The 23484-nt window shown below is 61.6% G+C and overlaps 1 protein-coding gene across 4 annotated transcripts in view; it reads right to left on the minus strand.

Moving 5' to 3' along the window:
* BAIAP2 (BAR/IMD domain containing adaptor protein 2) overlaps positions 1 to 23484 on the minus strand; it is a 77212-nt gene that overhangs the window by 10117 nt on the left and 43611 nt on the right. For all 4 annotated transcript variants that reach the window (XM_030922509.1, XM_030922512.1, XM_030922511.1 and 1 more), the window contains exons 4-11: positions 21329 to 21390; positions 20495 to 20566; positions 19637 to 19774; positions 5710 to 5862; positions 2228 to 2449; positions 1840 to 2041; positions 1242 to 1443; positions 56 to 124 (exon numbers count right to left, since the gene is read on the minus strand). In XM_030922509.1, the coding sequence (XP_030778369.1) occupies positions 56 to 124; positions 1242 to 1443; positions 1840 to 2041; positions 2228 to 2449; positions 5710 to 5862; positions 19637 to 19774; positions 20495 to 20566; positions 21329 to 21390 (1120 nt within the window). The remainder of the gene's footprint in view (positions 1 to 55; positions 125 to 1241; positions 1444 to 1839; positions 2042 to 2227; positions 2450 to 5709; positions 5863 to 19636; positions 19775 to 20494; positions 20567 to 21328; positions 21391 to 23484) is intronic.

Below are 23484 nucleotides of genomic sequence, written 5' to 3' on the forward strand. Positions count from 1 at the left end.
CAGAGCTGGGGATCTAGCACTCCCATTGGGCCTCATATGGGCCTCATATGCTCACCTCATATGCAGCCTGTCACTGCCGTCACTATCCAGGACCCGGGTGTAGGAGAAGGGAAACCAGCCCCGCCTGGAAGAGAGGCCCCAGCTAAGAGCCACGCTCAGCCCGGAGGCCCCCGGGTGGGGGCAGTGGCTCCCCATCCCCTATCAACCACCATCCAAGCACAAGACCCTCTAGCTCCCCAGCATGGCTGTGCTGCTGTCTCTGGAGGAACAGAGCCTGCTCCCACTGTGTGCTCAGCCTCGAGGGCAAGGTGGCCCAGGCTGTCTGTCCCCAACCTGGTGGGAGCTGCCGGCCCCACCAGACCCAACTGCAAGGCCCCAGAGCCCAGGCAGAGCAGTTGCTCCTGCCTCGCAGCCCCAGTGCCACACTAAGCTACGGATGGCACCAAGACTGGAGTGGCCACTGGAAAAAAGATGGAGCAGCCTCCTGGGAGACCCCTTGCCCTCGGCCCCCTCCCCAGGGTGGTGGCTGCAAAGCCAGGCTTAGGAAGGCACAAATGTCAGGGCCTTTTCCCATCTTGCCAAGAGACACACCCGCACAAACACAGCCCTGGGAAGGCAGCCCCCAGGTCCAGCGAGGGTGGCACCCTGGCCCAGCCTCTCTGCAACAGCATTCAGTAAATTGGGGAGGTATGGCCCATCTGACTCCATAGGTGACTTCTAGAACTCCAAACTTCCACATCTGGCATGTGGAAGAGCTGAAAGCTGCAGAAACCCTGCGGTCTCAGGATGGCCAAGCCCTGCTCTGCACCTGTGAACTGTGGGAAACTGACACCCACCACAGGGCTTCGGCCAGACGTGCTGAGTGCGTACACGTGTGGGATGCCACACCCTGCACCACAATGAGTGGCACATTGAGGCGATGGAGCAAGGTCGTCACTAGACTCTGCGGTGAGAGACCCCTGCCGCGGGGAAGAGATCCCTGCCGTGGGGGGAGACCCCTGCCGTAGGGGAAGACCGCTGCAGGGAAGTGGTTGGGGTAAAGACCCCTGCCAGGGGAGAAGATGCCTGTTGGTGGTGAAGATCCCGGGTCACGCTTGCTCTCACTGCCCAGGTTTTCTATGGTGAGGACCTGTGACCTGCAGTGAATCTAAACACAAGGTCCCAGTGCGTCTGAGTGTCACTGCCCCACACACTTGCTGCAGGCAGCAGCTACCTGGAACCTGCCCCCGAGAGACACTCACATCTTGGTCTTCTCACTCTCTCCGTAGTGCCAGCCATCGCGGGCCTCAGGCACCAGCAGGGTAATGAGGTCACCCTCCTTGAAGCTCAGGAGGGTGCTGTTATCCCCGGCAGCGTGGGAGAAGATGGCCTTCACCCGCATGCGGCCGTTGCGCTCCAAGCCGGCCGCCATGGAGCTCGAGCGAGGCAGAGTCTTGTTCTCAGCTGTTGGGACAAGGGACAGGTAAGGGGACGGCCCCCGGCTCGCGGGGCAGCAAAGCCCAGGGAGCCTGGTTAAGGTGCTGTGCCCCAGGTGGGCGAGTGAGCCTTTCCCGGGCTGGCTAAGCTCTCCCAAGCAGCAGCTGCCTGCTCCTGAGTGGCTGCTGCCTGCACGAGCCGAATACAACCCAGTACCCTACTCACGCCCTGACTGAGCACCAGAGGCTTGACAGGAGGAAGCTGGGTGCTGGGCAGGCACATGTGTGTGTACCACCCGTATGTAGGCACACACGGTCACACACTTGTGAGCCTCACGGTCTCCCAGTCCCCTCCTCAGGGGTGTGACACGTCTGGGGAGGCACACCCAGGGACCCCAGCCCAACACCCCAGCGGAGCCCTTACTGGTAGCATAGCTGTTTTTTGGGGTCACGCTCTTGCGCACGGGGAGTGTGTTGGAGTAGGAGTCGCTGAGCTTGCTCTGAGACTGCGGAGGAGACAGGGATTTGGGCTGGGCAGCCTTGCGGTCAGCCCATGGGCTGTAGTCCTCGCCATCCGGGCCGGCGACGCCATTCATGATGGGTGTGCTGTCCTGGGCAGACATCCGCTGTAGGGAAGGGGGTAGAGCAGGCTGTTGCTGGAGCCCACCGCGGGCAAGACTGGGGGAAAGAGAACCCTCCACCCCCAGCCCCTCAGCAGGGGGCCTTGGGCTCTGCACCCTGGCCGCCCCCAACCCCGACAACAAGCTGCCCTCCCACCCACAGCCATGAAGCTTTCCAGAGGCCAGACTCACCCCCACGAATGGTGCCAGCTCAGGGGGCACCGGCAGGGGCTTGGCCCCTGGAATGGGGTCCGAAATGACCAGGTTGGACTTGGAGGCCGACAGGGCGCTGGGGAGGGTGGCGCCGTTGCTGGCCGCCTGCTGCATCAGTTGCACGGCGCGCTCTGGGATCTTGCTGGGGTCAGCGCAGGCCTGTTGCCACAGCGGCAGCTTCTGCGCCAGCAGCTCCTTGCCCTGAAGTGGAGGAAGCAGAAAGGGATGAGTAAGGGCTGGCTCAGGCTCCTGCAGCTGGGCACAGCCCTGAGAGCCCTCCCTGAGCACCCTCTGGGGCTGGAGGCTGCTCTTCACCAGGTGGTGCCTCTCAGCGAGACAGGCCACCCGTTAGCCTCCAACCCCAACCTACAGAAGCGGCTGCTGGAAAAGGGTCTGGGATGCGACCACAAGTCACGCAGTCAGGGGACCTCCAGGAATGAGAGCAAACCCAGGCCCAACCCCCGTGGGGCCCATCAGGGCCTGGAGGAAGGAGAAACGGACAGGGGCGCACAGGGTCAAACCCTGGTGGGCAAACCCCGAACTGCTAGGAAGGCACCCCAGGTGGCCAGAGGGAGGGGGCAGTGCTGCCCAGCGGGGGTCAGCCTGGCTGCTGAGGGCAGGAAGGCGGCCCTGTCAGACACACTGAGGTTCACTGCTCCATCCACTGCCCGTAGGCCCAAGAGCTCGCTCTCCCTTGGATATACTACTCTGCAGCCTGCTGGACACACACCAGCTGAGCACAGTGCCGACAAAGGAGCAGGAAGCCACAGGCGTGGCGAAAGGTTGTGGGCCTAGGGGCCAGCCCGGCCTGGGGCCTGAGGCCTGGGAGTTAATCAAGTAGCCCCTGCCCCTCCTGGCCATTCGGCCTAAGCAGGCTGCAGGGCCTCGATTCCTGGGACCCCCAGACCCTAAAGCCCTGGGCCAGAACTGCTACGTCTCTGGTGCCCCTGGGGTCTCTCTGGCTTTCACTGATCCCCCCACTCATCCCTGTTCCCTTACACACATGGCTGGGCACCCACGTGAGGGACCCACGGAGGGTGCTGGACGACAGCCCTTCTGAGCAAGTCCTGCCCACACCACCCTCACCCCTCCGCTAACGGCTTAGACCAGGGGTCAGCAAACCACAGCCCGAGGGCTGGCCTCCTGTTTTGTAAACAAAGTTTTACTGGAACACAGCTGTGCAACTATTTGTGAATTCATTCATGGCTGCCCTCACACTGCAGTAACAGGGCTGAGACTGCATGGTCCACAGAGCCAAAAGCATGAACTTTGTGGTCATTCAGAACGTCCGCCGAACCCTGGCTCAGATCGGTGGTAGAGGAGTGAGTCTTGTGGGGGCATGGAGAGGCCAACAGGGACCAGCATCAGGGCAGACGGCCAGGGGACACCGACCACCGACCTCACAGCAGCATGGCCCTGACACAGCGGCCACAAGCCAGCGTCACCCCCTCCACCCTGAGAGCCCCGAGGCAGACCCAAACCCAAGCACCAGGGAGCTCCTACGAACTGCCCTGGGAGGAGGCTGCCCTCACACCCTGGCCCCCATCCCAGAGGCTTGTCCACGTGGGTCTGTGGGACACAAGCCTCTTCCACACATGCCCGGGGGCCCACGAGCCCAGGAGCCCAGTTGTTGCCACTGCACAGGCACATCCCGCAATCCCTCCTGGGAGACAAGGGCACCTGTGGCAAGCAGTCTGGCTTCCCAGACCTCCATCCCTGCAGGCAGCACCCCGGCCACTGACAGCTCTGGCTCCCTGGCCCTGTCACAGGGCCTGGCCCCCGCCAGAGGGCGCAGACGCTCGCCACAGTCCTGGGTCTAGCAGGTGGGAGGCCTGCGCTCCACAGCGCCCCCTGCCTGGCAGTTGGGGCAGCACAGCCTGTCACCAGTGAGTCCCCCAGCAGCGAGGTCACAGGTGCTACTGCTGTCCTTACCTGCACCTGCCCACAGTGCCCAGCAGGTGCAGGCCGGAAGGAGGGGTCTCTCCAGGGAGGGAGGAGCACTTGTCTCCTGGCTGTCCCCAGGCTGTGGGCACTGGAGCACTGGTTCCATATCACGTGTGTGTGTGTGTGTGTACGCACATGCACATACGTGAGTGTGTGGTGGGTGGGGGGAACAACTGTCAAGGTATAGCCCGTGGATCCCCGGAACCCCTCATTTTAGAAGGACATGACCAGGCCCCCGCTTGGTGGGCTTGGCTCCTGAACTCCATCTGCTGAACTCTTGAGATGTTCCAGAATGTTCCAGGGGACAGATCTAATCCCACCCTAACTCCTACTCGCGGACTGTGGGTGAACAGGGGCCTGCTGGTCCTGCCTGTTCCCGGTGGGGAACCTGGCCTCTGGGCCTTGCTTGCTCTGGGGGCTAAGTCAGCCTCCTAGGAGGGGTTCCCCTTGCTCGCATGGGGCTCAGGACATCTGTGGAGGGGGCTGCTGCAGCCCCTCCCTGAGGAGCTTGCTCCTGGTTCAGCAGGGCTGGGTTTGGTCCTGGGACATGGCGGATCCCAGGGCGGGATTCGCCGACAAGGAACGACCAGGCTGGGGAATGCCTAGCAGGAAACACATGGCCGTAGGACTGTGCAGGGGGTGGCGAAGAGAGTCTACTGGCCCAAGGAGGGACCCTCAACAGACGACGGGGTAGAGGAGTCTCTCAGAGGTCACAAGGGAGTAGCATGTGGCCACCACCCAAGGCCTGGGATCCCAGGGGCTCAGGAGTGCAGGCAGAGGTGGTGGAGGCGCAGGTCACAGAGAGCCTGGGAGCCAGGGGAGGACCCTGTGACCAGGTGTGAAGCCCCTCTGGAGCAGCATGGGAGGGGCTGGGGGGCCACCTGAGAGCCAGGCAGGGCCCCTGGCTGCCCAGGAGGCAAAGAAATAGGCCAGGTTCGGGTTGGATGAGGGGTGGCAGGTCCACGTAGGACAGCCGAGCTGTGGCAGCTGCTGGACCTGGGGCCGGTGTCATGGTTGTCTTGGGTGGCTGGGGACCCAGGCTTGGGGCTGGGAGTCCTCAGCACCTCGGGTGAGCAAAGCCATGAGCCCAGAGGCTGTACCCCAGGACTGTGGATTGAGGAGCCACAGGAGGAGCAAGTGAAGACACAGAGGCCACCCACCACGTGCACCCAGCACGGAGCATGACCGTCCCCTGCCTGCTGTCAGCCTGTGCCTCCCCAGGACAAGGCTGTGACAGAAGAGCCAAGAATGTTTTTTTAAATGAACGTTCTAAAAGGTCTTGAAAGCCCATCAGACTCTCCCTGGTTGCATGTGGCAATTCTAACGTGAGTCTTCAAAATGCCTGCACCCCGCGACCTGGTAATTCTCCTAGAACTTCATCCCCAAGAAAACCCGAAATAAACGCGAATTCAAGCCCGGACACTGCCCTGGGGTGTTCACGGGGCTGGGGCAGGGGCCTAGCTCATTTCTGCCCGCGAGGCCCAGCGCCAGCACAGCGTAGCCCCGAGCCGCCTCACCTTGGAGTGGTACGCCGCGGAGTTCTTGGCCACAGCGCACTGCTTCTCCACCAGGAAGCAGAAGCGTCTGCGCTCCTCTGTCAGTGCGGTCTTGTAGCCGTCGGACACGTAATTCTCTAGCTCGCCCTGCTTGTTGCTGATGGCATCAATGTACTGTGGAGGGAAGGGGAGAAAGGCTCAGCCAGCAGCAGGAGGGCACCTGTCAGGCCCGGTTTGGGGCAGCCCCACGGACTCAGTCAAAGGACATGTCTAATTCGTGCAGAGCAGAGGCTTCTGGAAACAAAACAGCATCTGCGGCCACTCAGGAGACAACTGCGCCCCCGGGAGGCTTCACTGCCCGGGGACCACTCAGGAGACAACTGCACCCCCGGGAGGCTTCACTGCCCGGGGACCACTCAGGAGACGCCCGATGACCACATCCCCAGGAGGCTTCACTGCCCGGGGACCACTCAGGAGACAACTGCGCCCCCAGGAGGCTTCACTGCCCGGGGACCACTCAGGAGACGCCCGATGACCACATCCCCGGGAGGCTTCACTGCCCGGGGACCACTCAGGAGACGCCCGATGACCACATCCCCGGGAGGCTTCACTGCCCGGGGACCACTCTTGGCGAGTGGAGGGTCCTGCCTCCAGCAGGAGGCACTGGCAGGGGGCTGACCTCATCTCCTCGGGGCTCCCGCTGTGGGGTGGGGTCACGTGCACCTCCCTGTGGCCAAGGCACAGAAGCCTGGGTGTGGATGTGCCCCAGCCCCATGGGCCCCATGACAGCTTCTTGGTCCTCCCCTGTTGCCTGGAGCACCCTCACCTGTGCCTCTGCCTCCAGGGCCCCTCCATCTCAGCCCCAGCAGGAAGGCAGGAGAGCTGGAGCCCAGGACACTGGCCAAGGACCCCAGGGAAGCCCTCTGCTGCAGAGGGGACTCCGGGCGCACCTCACCTCCTCTCCCACCCCCAACTGTTTTCCAGATAAGCGCACACCGAGGGAGAACGTGAGAAGGAAGTTCGTGGGGTGGATCAGACAAGAGGTCACTGAGCAGAGACCGGGAGCCCAGAAAGCAAGACCAGCGTCCGTGGGGACAGCAAGGTCAGATACACAGGTCACACTTGTTGGAAGAGGGGGTGCCCAGGTAAGGGGCCAGTACAGAACTAGGAATGAGGAGTAAGCCTGACTGCTGCCCTTCCACCTTGGAGCTGCTCGAGTGCCCACCCGGGTGTCCCTGTAGGACAGGGGGACGAGGGGATGGGGAGAATGCGTCCTGCACAAACACGGACGCTCTGGAAACCCCTCATCCCTGGGAGGTGCTCTTGGGCACAGGAAAGACAGGTAGTCAAGCCAGACCCTAGGACCGGAGCAGCCAGCAGGCAGACCCCAACCCAGCAGCCAGCCCCTCTGGAGCCCCTGCGGCTGTGGCCCTGGCTCTGACCATGGCGGCTGTCACATCTTGGCCACTCTCTGCTTCTTGGTGGACACACAGTCCTCCCAGAAAGGGTTCCAGCCAAAACAACAGAAACTGCTACGGCCAAAATGATTTCCCCAAAAGGAAAACTGAGTCTCAACCTGATAGAGACTCCAGATTCAGCTACTAATTCTGAACACACCAGGACGGAGGGTACCAGAGCTTCACTTTGGGAAGATGGGAAGTTCTGGAGATGGATGGTGGTGATGATCGCACGACCACGTGAATGCACTAATGCCGCTGAACTGTGCACTTAATGGTTACCGTGGTCAACTGGACTAGTTACATGTATTTTATCACAATTTAAAAAACTCTTTAAAAGTAGTGTAAGCAAAGCCAGACCAAGAAGCTGCAGCTGAGCCCAGGCCTCTAGCTGTGAGCCTCAGGAGAAAACTGGAAAGAGGGAGTCTGGGGGAGAGAGTGGGGAAGAAGCTCCCAGGCCCCGGACCGTGCTCCCATCCCAGGCAGAGGCACCTCCCAGCCTGCCCGTGGGTACAGGGCTTGTGGTGGGACTCACCTGGCCAACAGGACTGTGGGTGGAAGGGACAGACCCAAACCCCAGGGCACTCTGCCTCTGTCCCTCTGGGAGGAACATGCCTCCCCACCCCCCGCCGGCCCCTCCACGACCCCGGCTGGCGGATCATGTGCCTGACATCCTGTGGCATAGCTGATACTTGGCACCTGGGGTTCCCGATCCCAGAACCCCAGCCCGACGTCGGGAGGGTGCGACTGCGGCCCTGGATGTCAGCGGCTCTCTCCGGTTTTGTAGGCTGGAAACTTTCTGTCCCAAAACGCTGATGAGGCTGTGGGTGGCTGGCGAGGGTGAGGGAGCAGCACGCCAGGCACAGACCTTGTCCCCAGGGAGACACCCAGATCCCTCCTGGGTGGCTGCGGGATCCTAGCTGCTTCAGCAGGGACCCAGCTTCTCCTCTGCCAGAAAGGTCTTTCCAGCTCTCCTCCATCTCACCTCTCCTCCCGCGCCTACCTGCCTTGGACTGAGCCCCTACCGGCCTGAGGCAGACCCTCCACAGCAAGACTCAGACCCCCTGTCCACCGGATCACCCGTCAAGGAGTGGCCAGTTCCGAATCGGCTCCTAAGAAGATGCAGCCTCCGCAAGGGGGCGGCCTCCCCCGCCTGACTCAGCCTCATGGCCGCCCCACCCACAGCTCTGACTCGGCGTGGGTGGGCAGCGCTGGCCCAGGTGGGTGGCGGGGAGGGGAGCGGAGCAGCCTGTTCCCTCACTGCCTACCCCCACAAGCCTCCACTACAGGGGTGAGAACCAGCCTGGAGGAGTGTGGGTTGGTCCCAGTGCTACCACCAGGCACTGGCTCTGCCTGCTGGCCAGTATGAGCAGACCATGCTGTCCCCAAGGCTAGAGCCTGCCCAGCCACATCCCCCAACACGGAGTCCAGCGCTCCCCTGCCCTTGCAGCCCACCTTGCTTTCCCACACTAAACCCCACCTGCCCCTCAAAACAGTGGGCTTGCTACCGCTACCCTCAATAGGCCCTAACCCTCCAGAGGCGCTGCAGGGCCTGGCCGCAGGGTCATCTAAACGGGACCTGGGATGGTGTTTGGGAAGCGAGAAGTTTGATCACGGGCGAGAGGCCCTGCAAGGCAGCCTTAAGCAGACTTTCCAGCCAGCTCTGCTCCATGCTGAGGCCTCTGCTGCCACCCCCACTGCCGCTGCCGCTGCCTCCCCCTCCACTTTCTCCTTTTTCTCCTCTTTCTCCTCCACCTCCTCCTCCTCCTCCTCCTCCTCTTCCTCCACCTCCGCAGCTGGAGCATGAAGTTCTCTTCCTCTGGTTACGCAACATGCACCTACCAAGGCTTCCTGCTCTTGCTCCCAGGAACCTCCAGTGACCTCTGAAGCTCTTCCCCAGGAAGGGGTGGAGTGGGACGGCCAGATTTGGGGGTACCCTGGGGCGGGCATGGTGGCCGTGGCCAGGATGCCACATGCTGCAGCTATGGAGGCGGCCACCTGAGCCCACTGTGCTGCAGCCTGGCTGCTGGACTCCTTTCCCGACCTTCAGGATCAAAGGGACTGGGTGGGCAGGGCTCGCTCCGAGAAACAGGTGGGCTTGTGCACAAAGAGGGGCCTGGAGATAAGTACCCACCCACGCCCCCTGCAACACCACTCGGAGCAACACCCAGGCCTCTTCCGAGGCTGCCTGCAGGGTCCTGCCCACTCCTCCCCCAGGGAACTGCCAGGGATGCTGGGGTGCGCCTCCAGGCTCTGAGTGGCCTGTGACGGGGACGCCTGCCTTGGACCCCGACCTCATGCACAGGGGTGCACAGAGGAGCTATTCGGGGCCCAGAACCCCTTAAGTGGGGCAGCCTCAGGAATGTGAGGTTCTGTGAGAAACCCCAACACACCCCATCATGAGGATTCTGTACCCTCCCTGTGGACTTTTCTAGCAGTGGCTGGCCCAGAGGGCATGGTGGGCAGAGAGCTCAGGGCCAGAGAGCGCTCAGCAGGAGATCCGACGCCTGGCAAAAGAAACTGAGGCACTGAGAAAAGGCAGGCCTGGGGGTCTGCCCAGAGCCACGGCCTCCACGCAGGTTGCCGTCTAAACAGGGCTCAGGGGAAGAGAAGGTGCTGTTTGAAGCGGTCACCCCAGGACAGCAGCATAAACTAGGCTGCAGGGCCCCTTGGGTCTCCTCACCCCGAGAACGTCACCTTCCAAACCAAGGCCCCTGGAGCCGGTACGGCTGCCCATCCTACAGGCGGTTTCTGGGTTTTTAGGCTACAGTACTTTCTCGTGCTCGGTCCCCCGGGGGAGAGTACAGCGAGGGGCACTGGCCTCATTAGCAGGGTCTGGCAGCCTCCCTGGCTGGGTAGGGAGTTGGTGTTTTATTTTTAAGGCTTTCACTTACTCAAAGGAGCCCCGTAAATGGCTGGGAGTGGCACACAGATTTCAACAGAAACCCAGGGGAAGTTGGGGGAGAGACAGAAAGTATGGCTACACAGTGCTCCAGCGGGGCCCCCCCAAATCCTGGGGACAGGGAGGAGAGATGTTCCCAGAGCTGTAAGCAGAGATGGCCAGCCCCCAAGGGACAGAGGAAGCCGACACCTCCTGCCTCGGAACCCCCATATGAGCATCCGGCCATGGCGGAGCCTGAGTTAGCACGTGACATGCGGCTGCCACTCTGTCTAGGAATGACAGCCGCCTCTCTTCACCTCCTTTTCCAGAACACTAACTCCTCATAGAGGCCACGACTGTGCAGGGCAGATCCTGGAAATCTAGGCCAGGCAGAAGCTTTACCACACAAGGGGCCAGTGCGGGGATGGGGAGGAGAGGAGGGGACGGGGAGGAGAGGAGGGGACGGGGAGGAGAGGAGGTGGCGGCCAGCGCTGCAGGGCCCGACCAATTCTGACCTGCTGCTGGACGGGGATGCCCTGCATGGGGCACGGCCGAGCTGTGTGGAAAGTGCAGAGAACAGAGCACGGCCTGGTCTGCACCTCCAACCTGGCAGCTGGCCATTTACAATAGCCCTGAGCCTGCCCCATGGACAGGCGGTCCCAGTGGCCGGCCCCCTTCAGTCCCCGCCTGCCGCTGAGCCACCAGCTGCGTGCTTAGCTGGGTGCCATGGCAACAGCACTATGGAAACACCCAGCTGAAAGCATTTAAGACCCACGGAACGCTCCCACTTAGTCACCCTGGGCTGAGCGCCCCGTGATCAGAGAAGACAAAAGTGATCGGAACACATCTCTTCTCTCCGCAGCATGCGGTGACTCAGAGTGGGGGAGGGGCGTTCCAGAAAAAACCAAGGCGGCTTTGGTTTACCTCACCCGCCACGGCTGCTGCAGCTTTCCCACGTTCCCTAAAAATCGCATGCAGCCCCCCAGGTCCCTATAGCGTATGAATGAGAACGTCATTCTTGGCCTTCAGCTGTCACCATGGGTGACACTTACTCGAACGGACGCGGCTGCCGACTGGTCAGCTGTGGGGTGCGGGGTGAGAATCAGCTGCCTCAAGTAGCACATGGTCACTGGCCACCTGCTGGCTGCAGCCAGTGGCTGCTTCAAAACCCGCTGACCAGGCCTCCCGGGGACAGGCACAGTACCCAGACAGGAGGGAGGGCAGCCATGGCGGGTGGTTCAGGAGACGGGAGGGCCCTCAAATCTCACGTTGAACACATGTGCTCTGAGCAAGGCCCGGGCTGGGCTGAGCAGAGGGTGAGCCGCGCCCTCCGGCCCCGGTGGCAGGTGGAAAAGCTGGTTATTCCACTCCCCGGGGAAGGCATTACAGGAAGATCCTCTGGAAGAGCACTCTTTGGCACGATCAGGGATCCATGAGCCCTGCGGGTCCCCATTTTCCTGGGAAAAAGGTCCAGAGCTTTCAGCAGATTGGCAAAGGGTGCCCAAGAACAACAGGTCCCAACAGACCCACAGCTTGCTATTGGGATGGACAGTCTGGTGAGCACAGGCCCATAGGCACAGGAGAGAGCAGGCTGCTGCTGTCCACACTGGTGGGCTGGACACAAACAGGCTGGAGGACCGCAGACCAAGCTGTCCCCAAGACCCAGCAAAGGGTGGCAAGATGCAGGAGAAGTGGGGGCTCAGATGCCTGAGTGGCCCAGCCCTGAGGCTTGGGGAAGTGGACTGCCCGACCCCTGGCTGCCCTGGCCCCGGGGACACTGAGGGTCTCCGCGTCAGCTGCGGGTGCAGAAGCCCTGAGAGGGCTCCATGGCTTCTGGCTCCTCATGCCCATTTTTCCTGGTAAGGACCCCTCAGTGATGTCACTCCAGAGAAACACGGCTACATGGCTGTCCTCACGGGGGGCCTGGCCACAAACAGCCCTTAGCTCTGAAGAGCTTTGCTAAAACGAGGACGGGCTTCACCCCCCTGCACATCGCCAGACTCCACGCTGGTGATCACTGGCCCTGCTGTTATCATTTCTGAAGATCTGAAAGAGGGTGCTTTGTCTCTGCTGTGTTAATTATACACCCCTTTAAATAGCACGCATCTCTCCCCTTTCTCAGACCTCAATCCGGGCTACAGGCCTGGCACACCCAGAGACAGGGCAGCCGGAGGAGGATCCTGGGGGCACATGCCCCCCACCGGCCCCCTGCATTACAGTGAACAGAGCGCCAGTGCTGCTTCCCAGGACCCTCAGGATAATCCTGCGGGTGCTCTGGAGCCCCCATGGTCTCTGGGAGGCAGCATCCCCAAGAACACAGGGCCATCTCTCCCTCCTCACTCACGACTGGCCAGCGAGGGCTGCACCTGCCTCACCTGCCTTCTCCCCCATCATCTCAGAAGGGGAACAGGGGAAGGTGACCCAGCAGAAACCCTGGCTCTCCTTGTAGCCCCGGGCATCTATGCCCAGAAAAGCCTCAGGAGGCGGTGAGTGGGCAGGGCAGTGCTGCCCTCCTCTGCAGCAGGGGCTTCAGGCTGCTGATGAAGCCTCCAGAGCTGGCTGGGCAGGGTCATCCCAGGGCCAGCGGGTTGAGCCCACGCCCAAGGCAATTCTGAGCAGGGGCCTGGCCTGCCCCACACCACTCCCAGCACAAGCACCAACTTTTGAGGCCCCAACACTACTTGGGTCTCGGCTGCCCCACCCTCAGTGCACATGGGTTAGGAAGGACAAGTTGCATCCAGTGGGCGGGGGCTCTCCTCCCCACACTCAGGTCCTTCTGCCCACAGCCCAGCCCAGGGAGTGGGTGGGCCACTCTCCTCCCACCCTGAGTTCCAGCTGCAGGATGGGGCATGTGGACATGTCCCCCATGCCCTGCTCCCTGCCCCTGAGGGGTGGGCACAGGCTGGGCTCTGCTCTGGGCCCCATTCCGGGCCCTGTGGAGATGGCCACAGCCCTCTGTTCTGAAGAGGAGCTGGACAAAGCTGTGACCCCGCCGTGCAGACGCGCTGATACATCACAGAGGAGGTGTCCGCTGCCCCAGCATGTCCACCGTGTCCTGTGTGCTGTGGAGAACGTCCCTCCACACGGATGGGCACGTCTGTCAGCATCTGGTCCAGCAAATGTGGTAATGACCACAGTACCGGGGAGTGAAGGCACCGCTGGCCCAGCAGGCCGAACGTACCCCCTTACATAAGCTCTCCTGTCCTAGTTAACAAACGCCCCAAATGCTTCCTGACTCCAGTGCCCTGACCTATAACTGCAATTACTTCTTTTCATGGAAATCCCAAAACACCATCTCAATTACATGCAGCTCTTGAACACGGGAGGCTCCCCGGCCCAGCCCCACTCAAGGGCACCCTGGCAGGCAGACAGAGAAACCCACTCTACCTGTCTCTCCGGGGCAGGGCCTGGCTGACTTCCCGCCCACCCCTCCCTGCAGCCCCACCTCTGCCCCCAGGGCCTGGTGTGGTGTGTCCCTGGTTCAGCTCAGGCGGCAGGCCTGGCCGCTGCCTCATGATGAGCCTGGCAGTGGCGGAGGGCAGTGCGCATCGGGGGCCTCGGCCTCATGGGCACCCTGGAGCACGAAGCTGCCCCTCACACGTGCCACGGGCCCAGCCTTGCTGCCCGGCAGCCTCACAGCTCCCAGAAGCCCAGTGCTCCGCACATGTAGCTCAGGTGGGGTGCAGCTGGCGACAGGTTTCTGAGCCCACCAGGGACCCCAGCAATCACTTCTAGACACCCAGCCCTTGGGTCGCTGAGGGAACCCACATCTGACGACACAGCATGCTGCACCCACAAAGACCAGAGTCAGGCACCAGCCACCACTTCCCCCTTCATCAGCGGCAGCTGAGGTGGGGGACCCCCATGGACGGGGGCACTCGTCCAGCCCGCGGAGCTCCCTAAACAGCCCCTACCCTGCATGCAGGCCCCAGCCAGCTCTAGACTGCCAGATGACAGACATGCAGGGCCTCCCCAGGGGCACTAAAGAGTCTCCAAGGGAAAGGCCTCTATGGCAGGGACAGCTTGGGAACCGCACGGAGGCCTCTGCTCTGCTACACACGCCCCTGGCTGGACACTGGCTTCAGGCCACCCTTACATGGCGTCACTTCCACTTCCAGCAGCCCAGCTGCCCCCACGTCTGCTCAAGAAGGCAGCCCGAGGAGCCCGAATGGGCCAGACTCCTGCCCCACACCCCAGTGGCATGGGCACATGTGCCTCTCCCAGGGTCTTCAGGACTGGGCACAACTGCTACGGTTGCCAGTGACCCCACAGGGCACACACTGGAGACAGCTGGAAGAGCTGGGTGCAGGTGGGTCTGGGGACCAAGGCAGGGATCTCCAGGGCGGCACCATGAGCCGTACTCTCTGGGTAGACACCCCTGGGCTGCCCCCAGCGTGGGGAGCAGCTACTGGGCTGGTCTGTAGAACAGCTGGAAAGCAACCAACCGCTTTAGGAATGGAGAGGCCAGTGAAGAGCCTCTGCTTCTCCCCCAGGAGTGCTTCCGACAGGCCTTTTCCCTGTGACCACCAGGACCTCGCTGGCATTCCAGGCCCCAGGACAGTAGCTCTTGAGAGGCAGGCTAGGAGTGAAGCCCAGCTAGAAGGCCTGTGTTTGGGGGTGGGGCCACATAAGGGGGGATAGGGTGCACTGGAGGGGCAGGGCCTCCTGCTCCAAGTGGTGGATCCACACAAGTGAGGGCAGGGTGGAGAGCACTGGAGGGGCGGGGCTGCACGAGTGGGTGGGGCCAGCCAGCCTAGCTCCCCAGCTCTTCAGAAGTGGTGAGGACGTGCAATAGCTGGGCCCCCAGCAGCTACACCCTAAAGTAGAGGTAAGACAGGGCCTGCTGGCCGGGTTTGCAAAGGCAATAGGAAGCAGCAGGAACAGCCCTGGGTGGCAAGGGGCCTGGAGCAGCGGGGCCAGCAGCACATCCCAGTCAGGCAGCCTGGCACTCACCCCAGGACGCACCCCAGGATGCACCCCAGGATTCACCCCAGGATGGTGGCAGCAGACTCCCTGCAGCTCAGTGAGGGGTGTGCGCAGTCACATACCAAGTGCCCCACCCCCTCAAACTCAGATGTGGGGCCGGGCATGCTGATGGCTCCCCAGCCTGGCCTCCTGGGCTTCAGGCCACTGGGGAGCAGAAAGCACACTGGGCCGTGTTCCCTCTGCTTCCCACCCCAAAACGTTGTTTTGAAACCACTTAGTACTTATTAGCTATCTGCTCATGACCAGCTTGTGCTTGGCACCAAGTGGGATGCAGAAGAAATACCAGACCCAGCCCTTCCCGAAGGAACTCGGTGACTTCGGAAAAAATCACAAAAATAAAACACCTGTGTGGTTAAGCGTTGAAGCCCCGTCTCCCATTAACAGAGGAAGGTCAGGTGGATGGGTAGGAACAGAGGTGGAGGTCGGTCCAGGAGAGCCACCTACGCAGGCACCGTGAGAAGGTCGACACCAGCTTGTCCTAGCTCCACAGCCCTTCCTGTCAGTGCTCAGAAGAGGGAGAAAGGCAGGACATTCCCCCTCACAAACGGGGAAACTGAGGCTCAGAGAAGCTCTGGTGCTTGCTGCGACCACGTGACCCGTTAAGGGACAGAGCCGGATCCAAGCCTAAGCCTGACACCAGGGCCTTGAGGCTGTGCCCGGGTTGGGACAGGCCAGTCTGGGGCCACCCACAGGTCCTCTGGTGAGTGGGGAGGAGCAGCTGCAAGTTCTGGAGAAAGGAGGTCACTCAGCCAGGGCTGGGGAGCCACAGCCGGGCCCCTGGGACCCGGGAAGAAAGGCCAGCTTCGTACATCTCCCAGGAGGGGCCCTGGGAGGCCAGGAAGATGAGGCTCGCCAAGCGTCTCCGCACCGGGTGGCAGAAACCTTTCCAGGGGAGCTGCTAGGCCACCTTACCTCACACCCACTGCAGCCTCCACTCACCACATGCTTCAGAGCCCTGCCTGCCCTCCCCGCCCACATGGCCCTCGCCCAGACCCACTCACAGGTGCTGCGGGGACCATTTGCCTGGGCAACTCACAGCCACAAACAGGAACGCTGCCCTCATACAGGACCCTGCCGGGCTCCTGGTTCTGGCCCATCAGGACACAGACAGCCTGGAAGGCCACGACCCCCTCCCCCTTCCCCTGCCCTCCTGCAGATGAGGGGGGGCTTCGCGACGACTGTGGCAGCCATCGGGTGTCCCCCACGTGAGAAACAAGCGCCATGGCTTACTCCCAAAACTGGGTCACCTGACTTACCATGGAAGGGCACTCAAGGGGCCCCAGGGTGAGCCCCGCCACCAGCCACCTTAGTTCTGTTATCAAATGTTTCATAGCGCCTGGGGCACCCACTGGCGGCCCCTTGCCCAGATGGACCATAGCGCTGAAGCAGGGCCAACGCCCCTTGAGTCACTGCAAGGTCCAGCCCCCGGCAGCTGCAAATCAGGGGACCCTCGGGCCAGTCAATGCAGGGTCCGCTGAGGCACTGGAGGTGGCTGGCAGCCGCCGTGGGAAGAACAGATGGGACCTGCCTCCAGGGCCCCTGAGGCACCAACATGGTCCCTAACAGACCCCAAGTGCCAGGACATGCAGCAAACAAACGGACCGGCCATCAGCAAGAAGCTCGTCCAAACCCCCCACGCGGGATGGGCTGAGGAGCCGGCTGTGCACACACAGCCTGGAGAGTAAATCCCACCACCCGGGGCCCAGGGCAGAGCAGCGTGGAGGGCAGGCGGAGGTCGGGTGTGTGGTCAGGGCCCTCCTCAAGAGAGGCCTGGCAGCGGGAGGCAGGGCACCTGGAAACCAGGGAGCCGGTGTGGCAGGGCCAGGATGACTGCGTGGGGGCCTCAGGCCTCTGGCTCCAGCCTGCAGGAGGGAGGGGGGTGGCTCCAAGAGCCCCCAGCCTCTGCCTCTGCCCAGCCCTATGCTACCCTGCCATGATCTCCGGCTCCCAGCGAGCCCAGCCACAGGACAGTACCAGCTGTGCCAGAGAGAGGTCCCTGGTCCTGAGTAGGGCGGAGCCTCCAGTACCCGTACGACGGAACACAATTGAGCCACGAAAAGGAAGAAATGCTGACCACCCCCACAGTAAGAGGAGAGGGGACTGGCGCAGGCTACTGCACGATCAGCCTCGAGAACCCTCCGCGCCACATGAGCCACTAGGCACCAAAGGTCGGACGCTGTGGGACTCCAGAACAGGTAAGTCTACGGAGGCCGATGGCAGGTTGCCGACTGGTGGAGCCAGGGGCACAAGAGTGACTGTTGACTGGAAAGTGCTCTAAAACGGACTGAGTGATGGACGCACAGCTACAAACACTCAACCACTGGACTGTGCCCGTGAAATGGTGAACTGCCGGTGATGTGAATTGTATCTCAATAAGGCTGTTAGCAAAAACCCACAGTGCCTCAAGGGGAGACGAGAGCTCAGGTTCCTGGACCCTAGCAGGCAACTGAGCCCTCAGTGAGCTGGCCTCAGTATCCCCATCCCCAGAACACCAAGCTGGGGACGTCCCCAGGAAACTTTCCTCTAAGACAAGCTCTTACACCCGGCATGGGTGCTCAGGGTGGCTCACACCTGCACTGCCCTGGCCTGCTGGGAGGACGCTATGGCCCTCCAGGCCGCGGGGGCACCATCCGCTGCTTAAGTCTTCAGAAAGCAAAGTAGCAAAACGTTCCAAGGTGGGAGGAAAAGAAAAATAGACATAGCGTCTACCAACAAATACCTGTTTCTCCTCCTCAACTCCCTATTCCCACTGCTCAGGATCTGTGCACAGAGACGGCTGGAGGAAGGCTCGTTGCGGCAGCCTCAGGCAGGAATACTAAGGCTACCACGATGGGCCCACCATGGAGAGACCCAACACTGCAGCCTGCCCAGAGTGTAAAACGGAAAGGATCACAAGACCCATCACAGCTCACCTGGAGTGAAAAACACGATCGAAACAAAGGCTGGGGACACGGGAAGAGGTGGCTGGAGAGGGGAGGGCACCTAGAGAACGGCCTGAATCGCGTCCCTTCTCCTATGCACCAAGCATGCCTGAGTGGGAGGCTGCAGACAGCAGTGGGCACCCGAGGGACCCCCATACAGCTGTTTCCACAGACTCTCACTTATCCTTCTCATCTGCCCCTGGCCCAGTCCCGTCCTCTCCTTTGGGGCCGATCCTGCTCTGCCAGGCGACCCCACGCTGGAAATCTTCCGGCGTGGCCCGCAGGGTATGGGCAGACCTGCCTGGCTTCCCTGCAGTCAAGGAGTGAGTGGGGCACAGGCTCTGAGCAGGCACCGGCCTCCAGTCCCAGGGTGAGGCCAGAGCCATTCATGAACACCCACATCTGGCGCCAAGGAGATGGTGGCGCACACACACGCAGACACACGCACACGGGCAGGTGTGTGCGGGGCTTGCCAAGGCTTGAAAACCTGACTGCCAGCAGGAAGGGAGTGGCCTGGAGGCCCGGGCTTCCTCCACAGCCACACCTTGCCCGCCCCAGGGTGCAGCCCAGAAGCTTCTACCTGGGTGACTGGCCAGGGGTGTTCCTGTTGTTTCTTTCACAAACGACTGGGCACCTTGTTTTGTGTTTCCTTGTCATCTGTATCACTGGGACCCCAGCAAGTGGGTGAGGGGTGTCTGGGTCTGGCCTGTGTCAGGCACCATCCAGGTTCTGGTGTACACACATCAGGCCATGCCTGTCATCGGCGAGGCCATCTTAAGTCCTAGCCCACTCAGCATGCAGCACCAGTGACACTGGCGGGATGGTGAGAGAAACAACACCGAAGCCGCTCCCTCGAGGAACCTGGAGTGCCACCTGCCCTTGAGCAGCCAGCCCTGTGGGCGGTGGCCACAGCCGCTGAGAGGAACAGACTGGGACCCGACTCCTGGGCAGGGATCACGAGAACAGACTGGGACCCGACTCCTGGGCAGGGATCACGGGAACAGACTGGGACCCGACTCCTGGGCAGGGATCACGGGAACAGACTGGGACCCGACTCCTGGGCAGGGATCACGGGAACAGACTGGGACCCGACTCCTGGGCAGGGATCACGGGAACAGACTGGGACCCGACTCCTGGGCAGGGATCACGGGAACAGACTGGGACCCGACTCCTGGGCAGGGATCACGGGAACAGACTGGGACCCGACTCCTGGGCAGGGATCACGGGAACAGACTGGGACCCGACTCCTGGGCAGGGATCACGGGAACAGACTGGGACCCGACTCCTGGGCAGGGATCACGGGAAGAGACTGGGACCCGACTCCTGGGCAGGGATCACGGGAACAGACTGGGACCCGACTCCTGGGCAGGGATCAGGGGAACAGAGGTGGGAGGACTCTGGGCAGGGATCACGGGAATAGAGGTGGGAGGACTCCATGTGGGTTTCTGCTCCTTTGGCCAACAACCTTCCAGCGACCCTGGAAGGCTGCAGAGAGCAGAACAGAGCCCCACAGGTGGAGCTGACCATCCCGCTGGCCTGGGGGCATTGGGCCCACGGCTCCCGAGGTCTACCAGGGGCACACAGCTCGCCTCTGTCTGATCCCACCTGGGGAGCTGCTGTCCACTCCCTGTGGACGAGGGGGGCTGGGGGTGAGCAGTCCCAAGGCGAAGCGAGAGGCACCACAGCGGGGGCGGCAGACCTACCTGCAGCTCCTTGTCCGAGTACTTCTGAGGATTCTTGCTGCCCTGGCTCTTCTTCCGAAGCTTCTTCAGCTCAGCCTGACACTTATCCAGGGCGTCGCCTTTGCTCCTTTGCTCAGTCTGGTATTTCTTCAGCGCAGCCTGAGAGTCAAACAATAAAACACAAAACCGAGGCCCATGAGCCCAACGCAGCAGGGTCCCCCCAGCAACAAAACCAAGGCCCACGAGCCCAACGCAGCAGGGTCCCCTTGGCGGCCCTGACACTCCCTTCCTGGCTTGCTCTCCGGCTGCGCGTGCTCAGCGGCAAATGAGAGCTGTGGAGAGCACAACTGAGGCCTCAGCCCCGCCCCACCCCACCCCATGGCAGCTCACTGGTCCCCGAAGATGAAAATCAGACTTGGAAAAACTGGCCGAGGCCCACCCTTCCCACCCACCACGGAGAGCCAGAGATGACTCTCAAACCCTCGAGCAGTGCCTCAGGCCCAAGCCTTCTTGCCAGTTGACAGGAGTGGCAGTGGGGCAGGACGGGCCGAGAGCCCAGGGAACTGTAGAGGCCAGAGAAGGAGCTCCTGCACTCCTGGGCAGCAGAGTCAAGCACCAGCTTCACCGCAAGTGGTCAAAGCCGAGGCATGGAACTGGCACATGGGGCATCAGAGGCAATGGTTTCACCCACAGGTTGCATTTGCGGCACACCAGGGGCACTCGGTCCCAAATGGACAATAAAGTCAGAGCTGGGGCCCATGCGGACAGGGAGTTCAGGGGAAGTGGGAAGCCTTCAGACCGAGGGAAGGAGTGACAGGCATTCAGGAGAGCTGGAACCCAGGCACAGGGCCCCAGCAGGCACGGCCAGGGTGCACTTACACTCAGGTACCTGGAGTCCAGCTCCACCTTCTGCTCCAGCTGCGTAAGCAGCTCGTTGTGAAAAGACTTCAGCTGGACATGGAGAGAAAACACGTCAGCCGTCAGCTCCAACACATGTACCCAGAACAGGAGGCGGGGCAGGGCTAGGGCGGATGGTCACGAGACCCTGGGTGTCCCGGCTGTGTAGGAGCCCCTCCCCATGACTGATGGGCCATGACTCTGCATGGCCAGGTGCGCCCTATGGAGCAGGGGGCTGCAGGAGCAAGTGCTGAACAGGAGTCTGGAATGTTGGACAATCTCGCCTCCGACAGCCACAAGGGCTCCGTTTCTCATAAGGGCAACAGAAACGGCTGTCCCCTGCTTCCTCTGCTGTCCCATGGTGGGGATCACTGCGACACAGGCTGAGAGGTCGCAGGGTCCATGAACCTGAATTGAAACCAGGGTCAGACCCCTGGCTTTACACAGGATGCTGCAAACCAGCCGCCAGCAACGTGCTCTGGTTGTCTGGGGTCTGCCTCTGCCTATAGTCGGAGAGGCCAGGGGAAGTCTGCCTTGTTGCCTTGTGAGCCGCAGGAGTGGGGTCTGGCAGGGGCTGCGACCAGGACTCTCCCTGGAGCCCAGCGTGTCGTGGCCGGCTGTGGTGGCCAGCGAAGCATGTAGCCCTGGTCTGGCCCGTGCCCTTTTCTCCAACGTCCTCCTTGGAGTATGACTTGTGTCCTGAGCCAGGGTCCCTCCCTGCCTCTGAGTGTGGCTGGACAACTCGGACTGTTCCGGCACCAGCTCTCCCACTGCACCTGCCCCTCCTCACAGGGCCACGCTGGGGGTGGGACTCACCATTTCTTCCAGCTGATTCTGGATCTGCCTGTGGACTTCAGCCATCTGGAAAAGAACGTCTCCTGGGAAGAACAGCAGAAGGAAGGGGAGGGAGTCAGGTGCCCGCAGTCACCACTGTCATCCCACTCTGGGCTGACAGCCACCCAGGGAAGCCCTGTGACCACAGGCAACAGAGCCCCAGGGGCGTCAGGGCCAGAAGGGAGGGCGGAGAGGGGACACCAAGAGGAAACAAAAAATTCTAGAATGACAAGGGACTCCAGACCTCAAACGCACAGCACACCTGGCATCTTTGGGATGGACCTTGAGTCTCTGCAAAGGCAAGAGACAGGAAGAGCCTGTGTGTGCCTCACCCCAGGCGTGACAGTGAGTGGCAGTGAGCGCAAACATGCGTCTTCATACACATCCGACTCTCGTTCACAGAGACCCAAGAGCTTCGACCCTCCCACCTCAGGCCAGGCAGACGGTCTGCAGACCCCACACCACAGCGTGCAAACCTCCTCTGGGGGACACCAATGGGCATGCGCTGGGCACAGGCCGCTCTGACTCCAAGACGCCTCACTACCCAGGCTGCAGACCCACAGCACCTGAGACCTTCACCCAACATCTCCACTTTGAGCCCCAGAGGAGCATGGTGGTCTGAGGAGGCCTGGCCCCATGGGATCGGCTCACCAGGCAGCCACCCTGGTGCACGGAGGCCTGGGCTCACCTTGCCATCGCTGAGGGCCCTGGGGACACACGGGCAGCGCTTGGGGACACTGATGTCTCCTCGGCCCATGTGCAAAAATGCAGATTAAGAAACCAAAATCGTGAGGCCAGGCGCGGTGGCTCATGCTGTAATCCAGGCATTTTGGGAGGCCGAGGCGTGTGGATTACGAGGTCAGGAGATCGAGACCATCCTGGCTACACAGGTGAAACCCTGTGTCTACTAAAAATATTTTAAAAAATCAGCCGGGCGTGGTGGCAGGCACCTGTAGTCCCAGCTACTCGGGAGGCTGAGACAGGAGAATGGCGTGAATCCGGGAGGCGGAACTTGCAGTGAGCCGAGATCGCGCCACCACACTCCAGCCTGGGAGACAGAGCAAGACTCCGACTCAAAAAAAAAAAAAGAAATCAAAATCGTGGTGGCAAAGGGGTGAGTGGCCATCAGAAGCCTTTTCCAGCCTGGATATCAACGACACCCAGCTCAAGTCCACCTGTGGGGGGCAGCCCCAGGGGCACAGGTGTCTGGGCTACCCTGATGTGGGCCTGAGCCCCCCACTCTGTAAGGGCCTCACCACACTGCTGCATCCCCACCTGCTTCCACCAAAGATGGGGACACAGAGAGGAGCTGAGGGGCCGAGGCCTCGAAGACACAGGAGCATGGCCTTCCCACCTCCCTCTGCCAGAGCTCCCGTGGAGCTGTGATCCCATTTGAGACATGGTCACCAAGGCCAGCAGGTGCAACCACACCACCCGCCCACGGGGCTGGCAAACCACCCTAGAAGCCCCCACAGAGGTGCAGCCAGCCTGGGTTCCAGGACCCAGCCCTGACACTCATAAGCAGAGCCCGAGACCCACCCCCCCATCAGCACCACATGGGACAGGAGCCCTGGCCAGTGCCCCCTCAGCCCTGGAGTATCCATAAGCACCCAGCATTTGCGAGGTCGCCGGCCCCCTATCCTGGGGTGGGGGCCCGCAAGTTCACAAAGAGGTGAAGCAAAAGGCCCCAGACAACTCAGCTGAACTCTGCATGGCTCCTGCCATATTGTTTTTTTCATTTTTAGAGATGGGGTCTCACTATGTCACCCGGGCTGGTCTCCAACTCCTAGGCTTATGTGATCCTCCCGCCTCAGCCTCCCAAGTAGCTGGGATCCAAGGCATGCAGCACTGTGCCTGGCTCTCGCCACATTCTGCAGCCCTAAATTATAAGTTAATATCAAGACCAAACAACAAGCATGTATTCCCTTAAAAGGCTACACACAATGGATTCAAGAGAAACATCTGGAAGACAACACTGAACAGCAACTCTTTTTAAAAAGGGACTGTTGAATCCAAAAAGAAAAAAGAATATGTGGAGCTTCTCGGGGTTCTGGTCAGGTGACAGTCATCACCACCCACCCGTGTGGCTGCGACACTCAAATGTGCACCCCAGCATCCCCGCCAGCCCGAGCCCCCAG

Source organism: Rhinopithecus roxellana, chromosome 19, assembly GCF_007565055.1.
Source record: "Rhinopithecus roxellana isolate Shanxi Qingling chromosome 19, ASM756505v1, whole genome shotgun sequence".
In the NCBI taxonomy this organism is placed as follows: Eukaryota; Metazoa; Chordata; class Mammalia; order Primates; family Cercopithecidae; genus Rhinopithecus; species Rhinopithecus roxellana.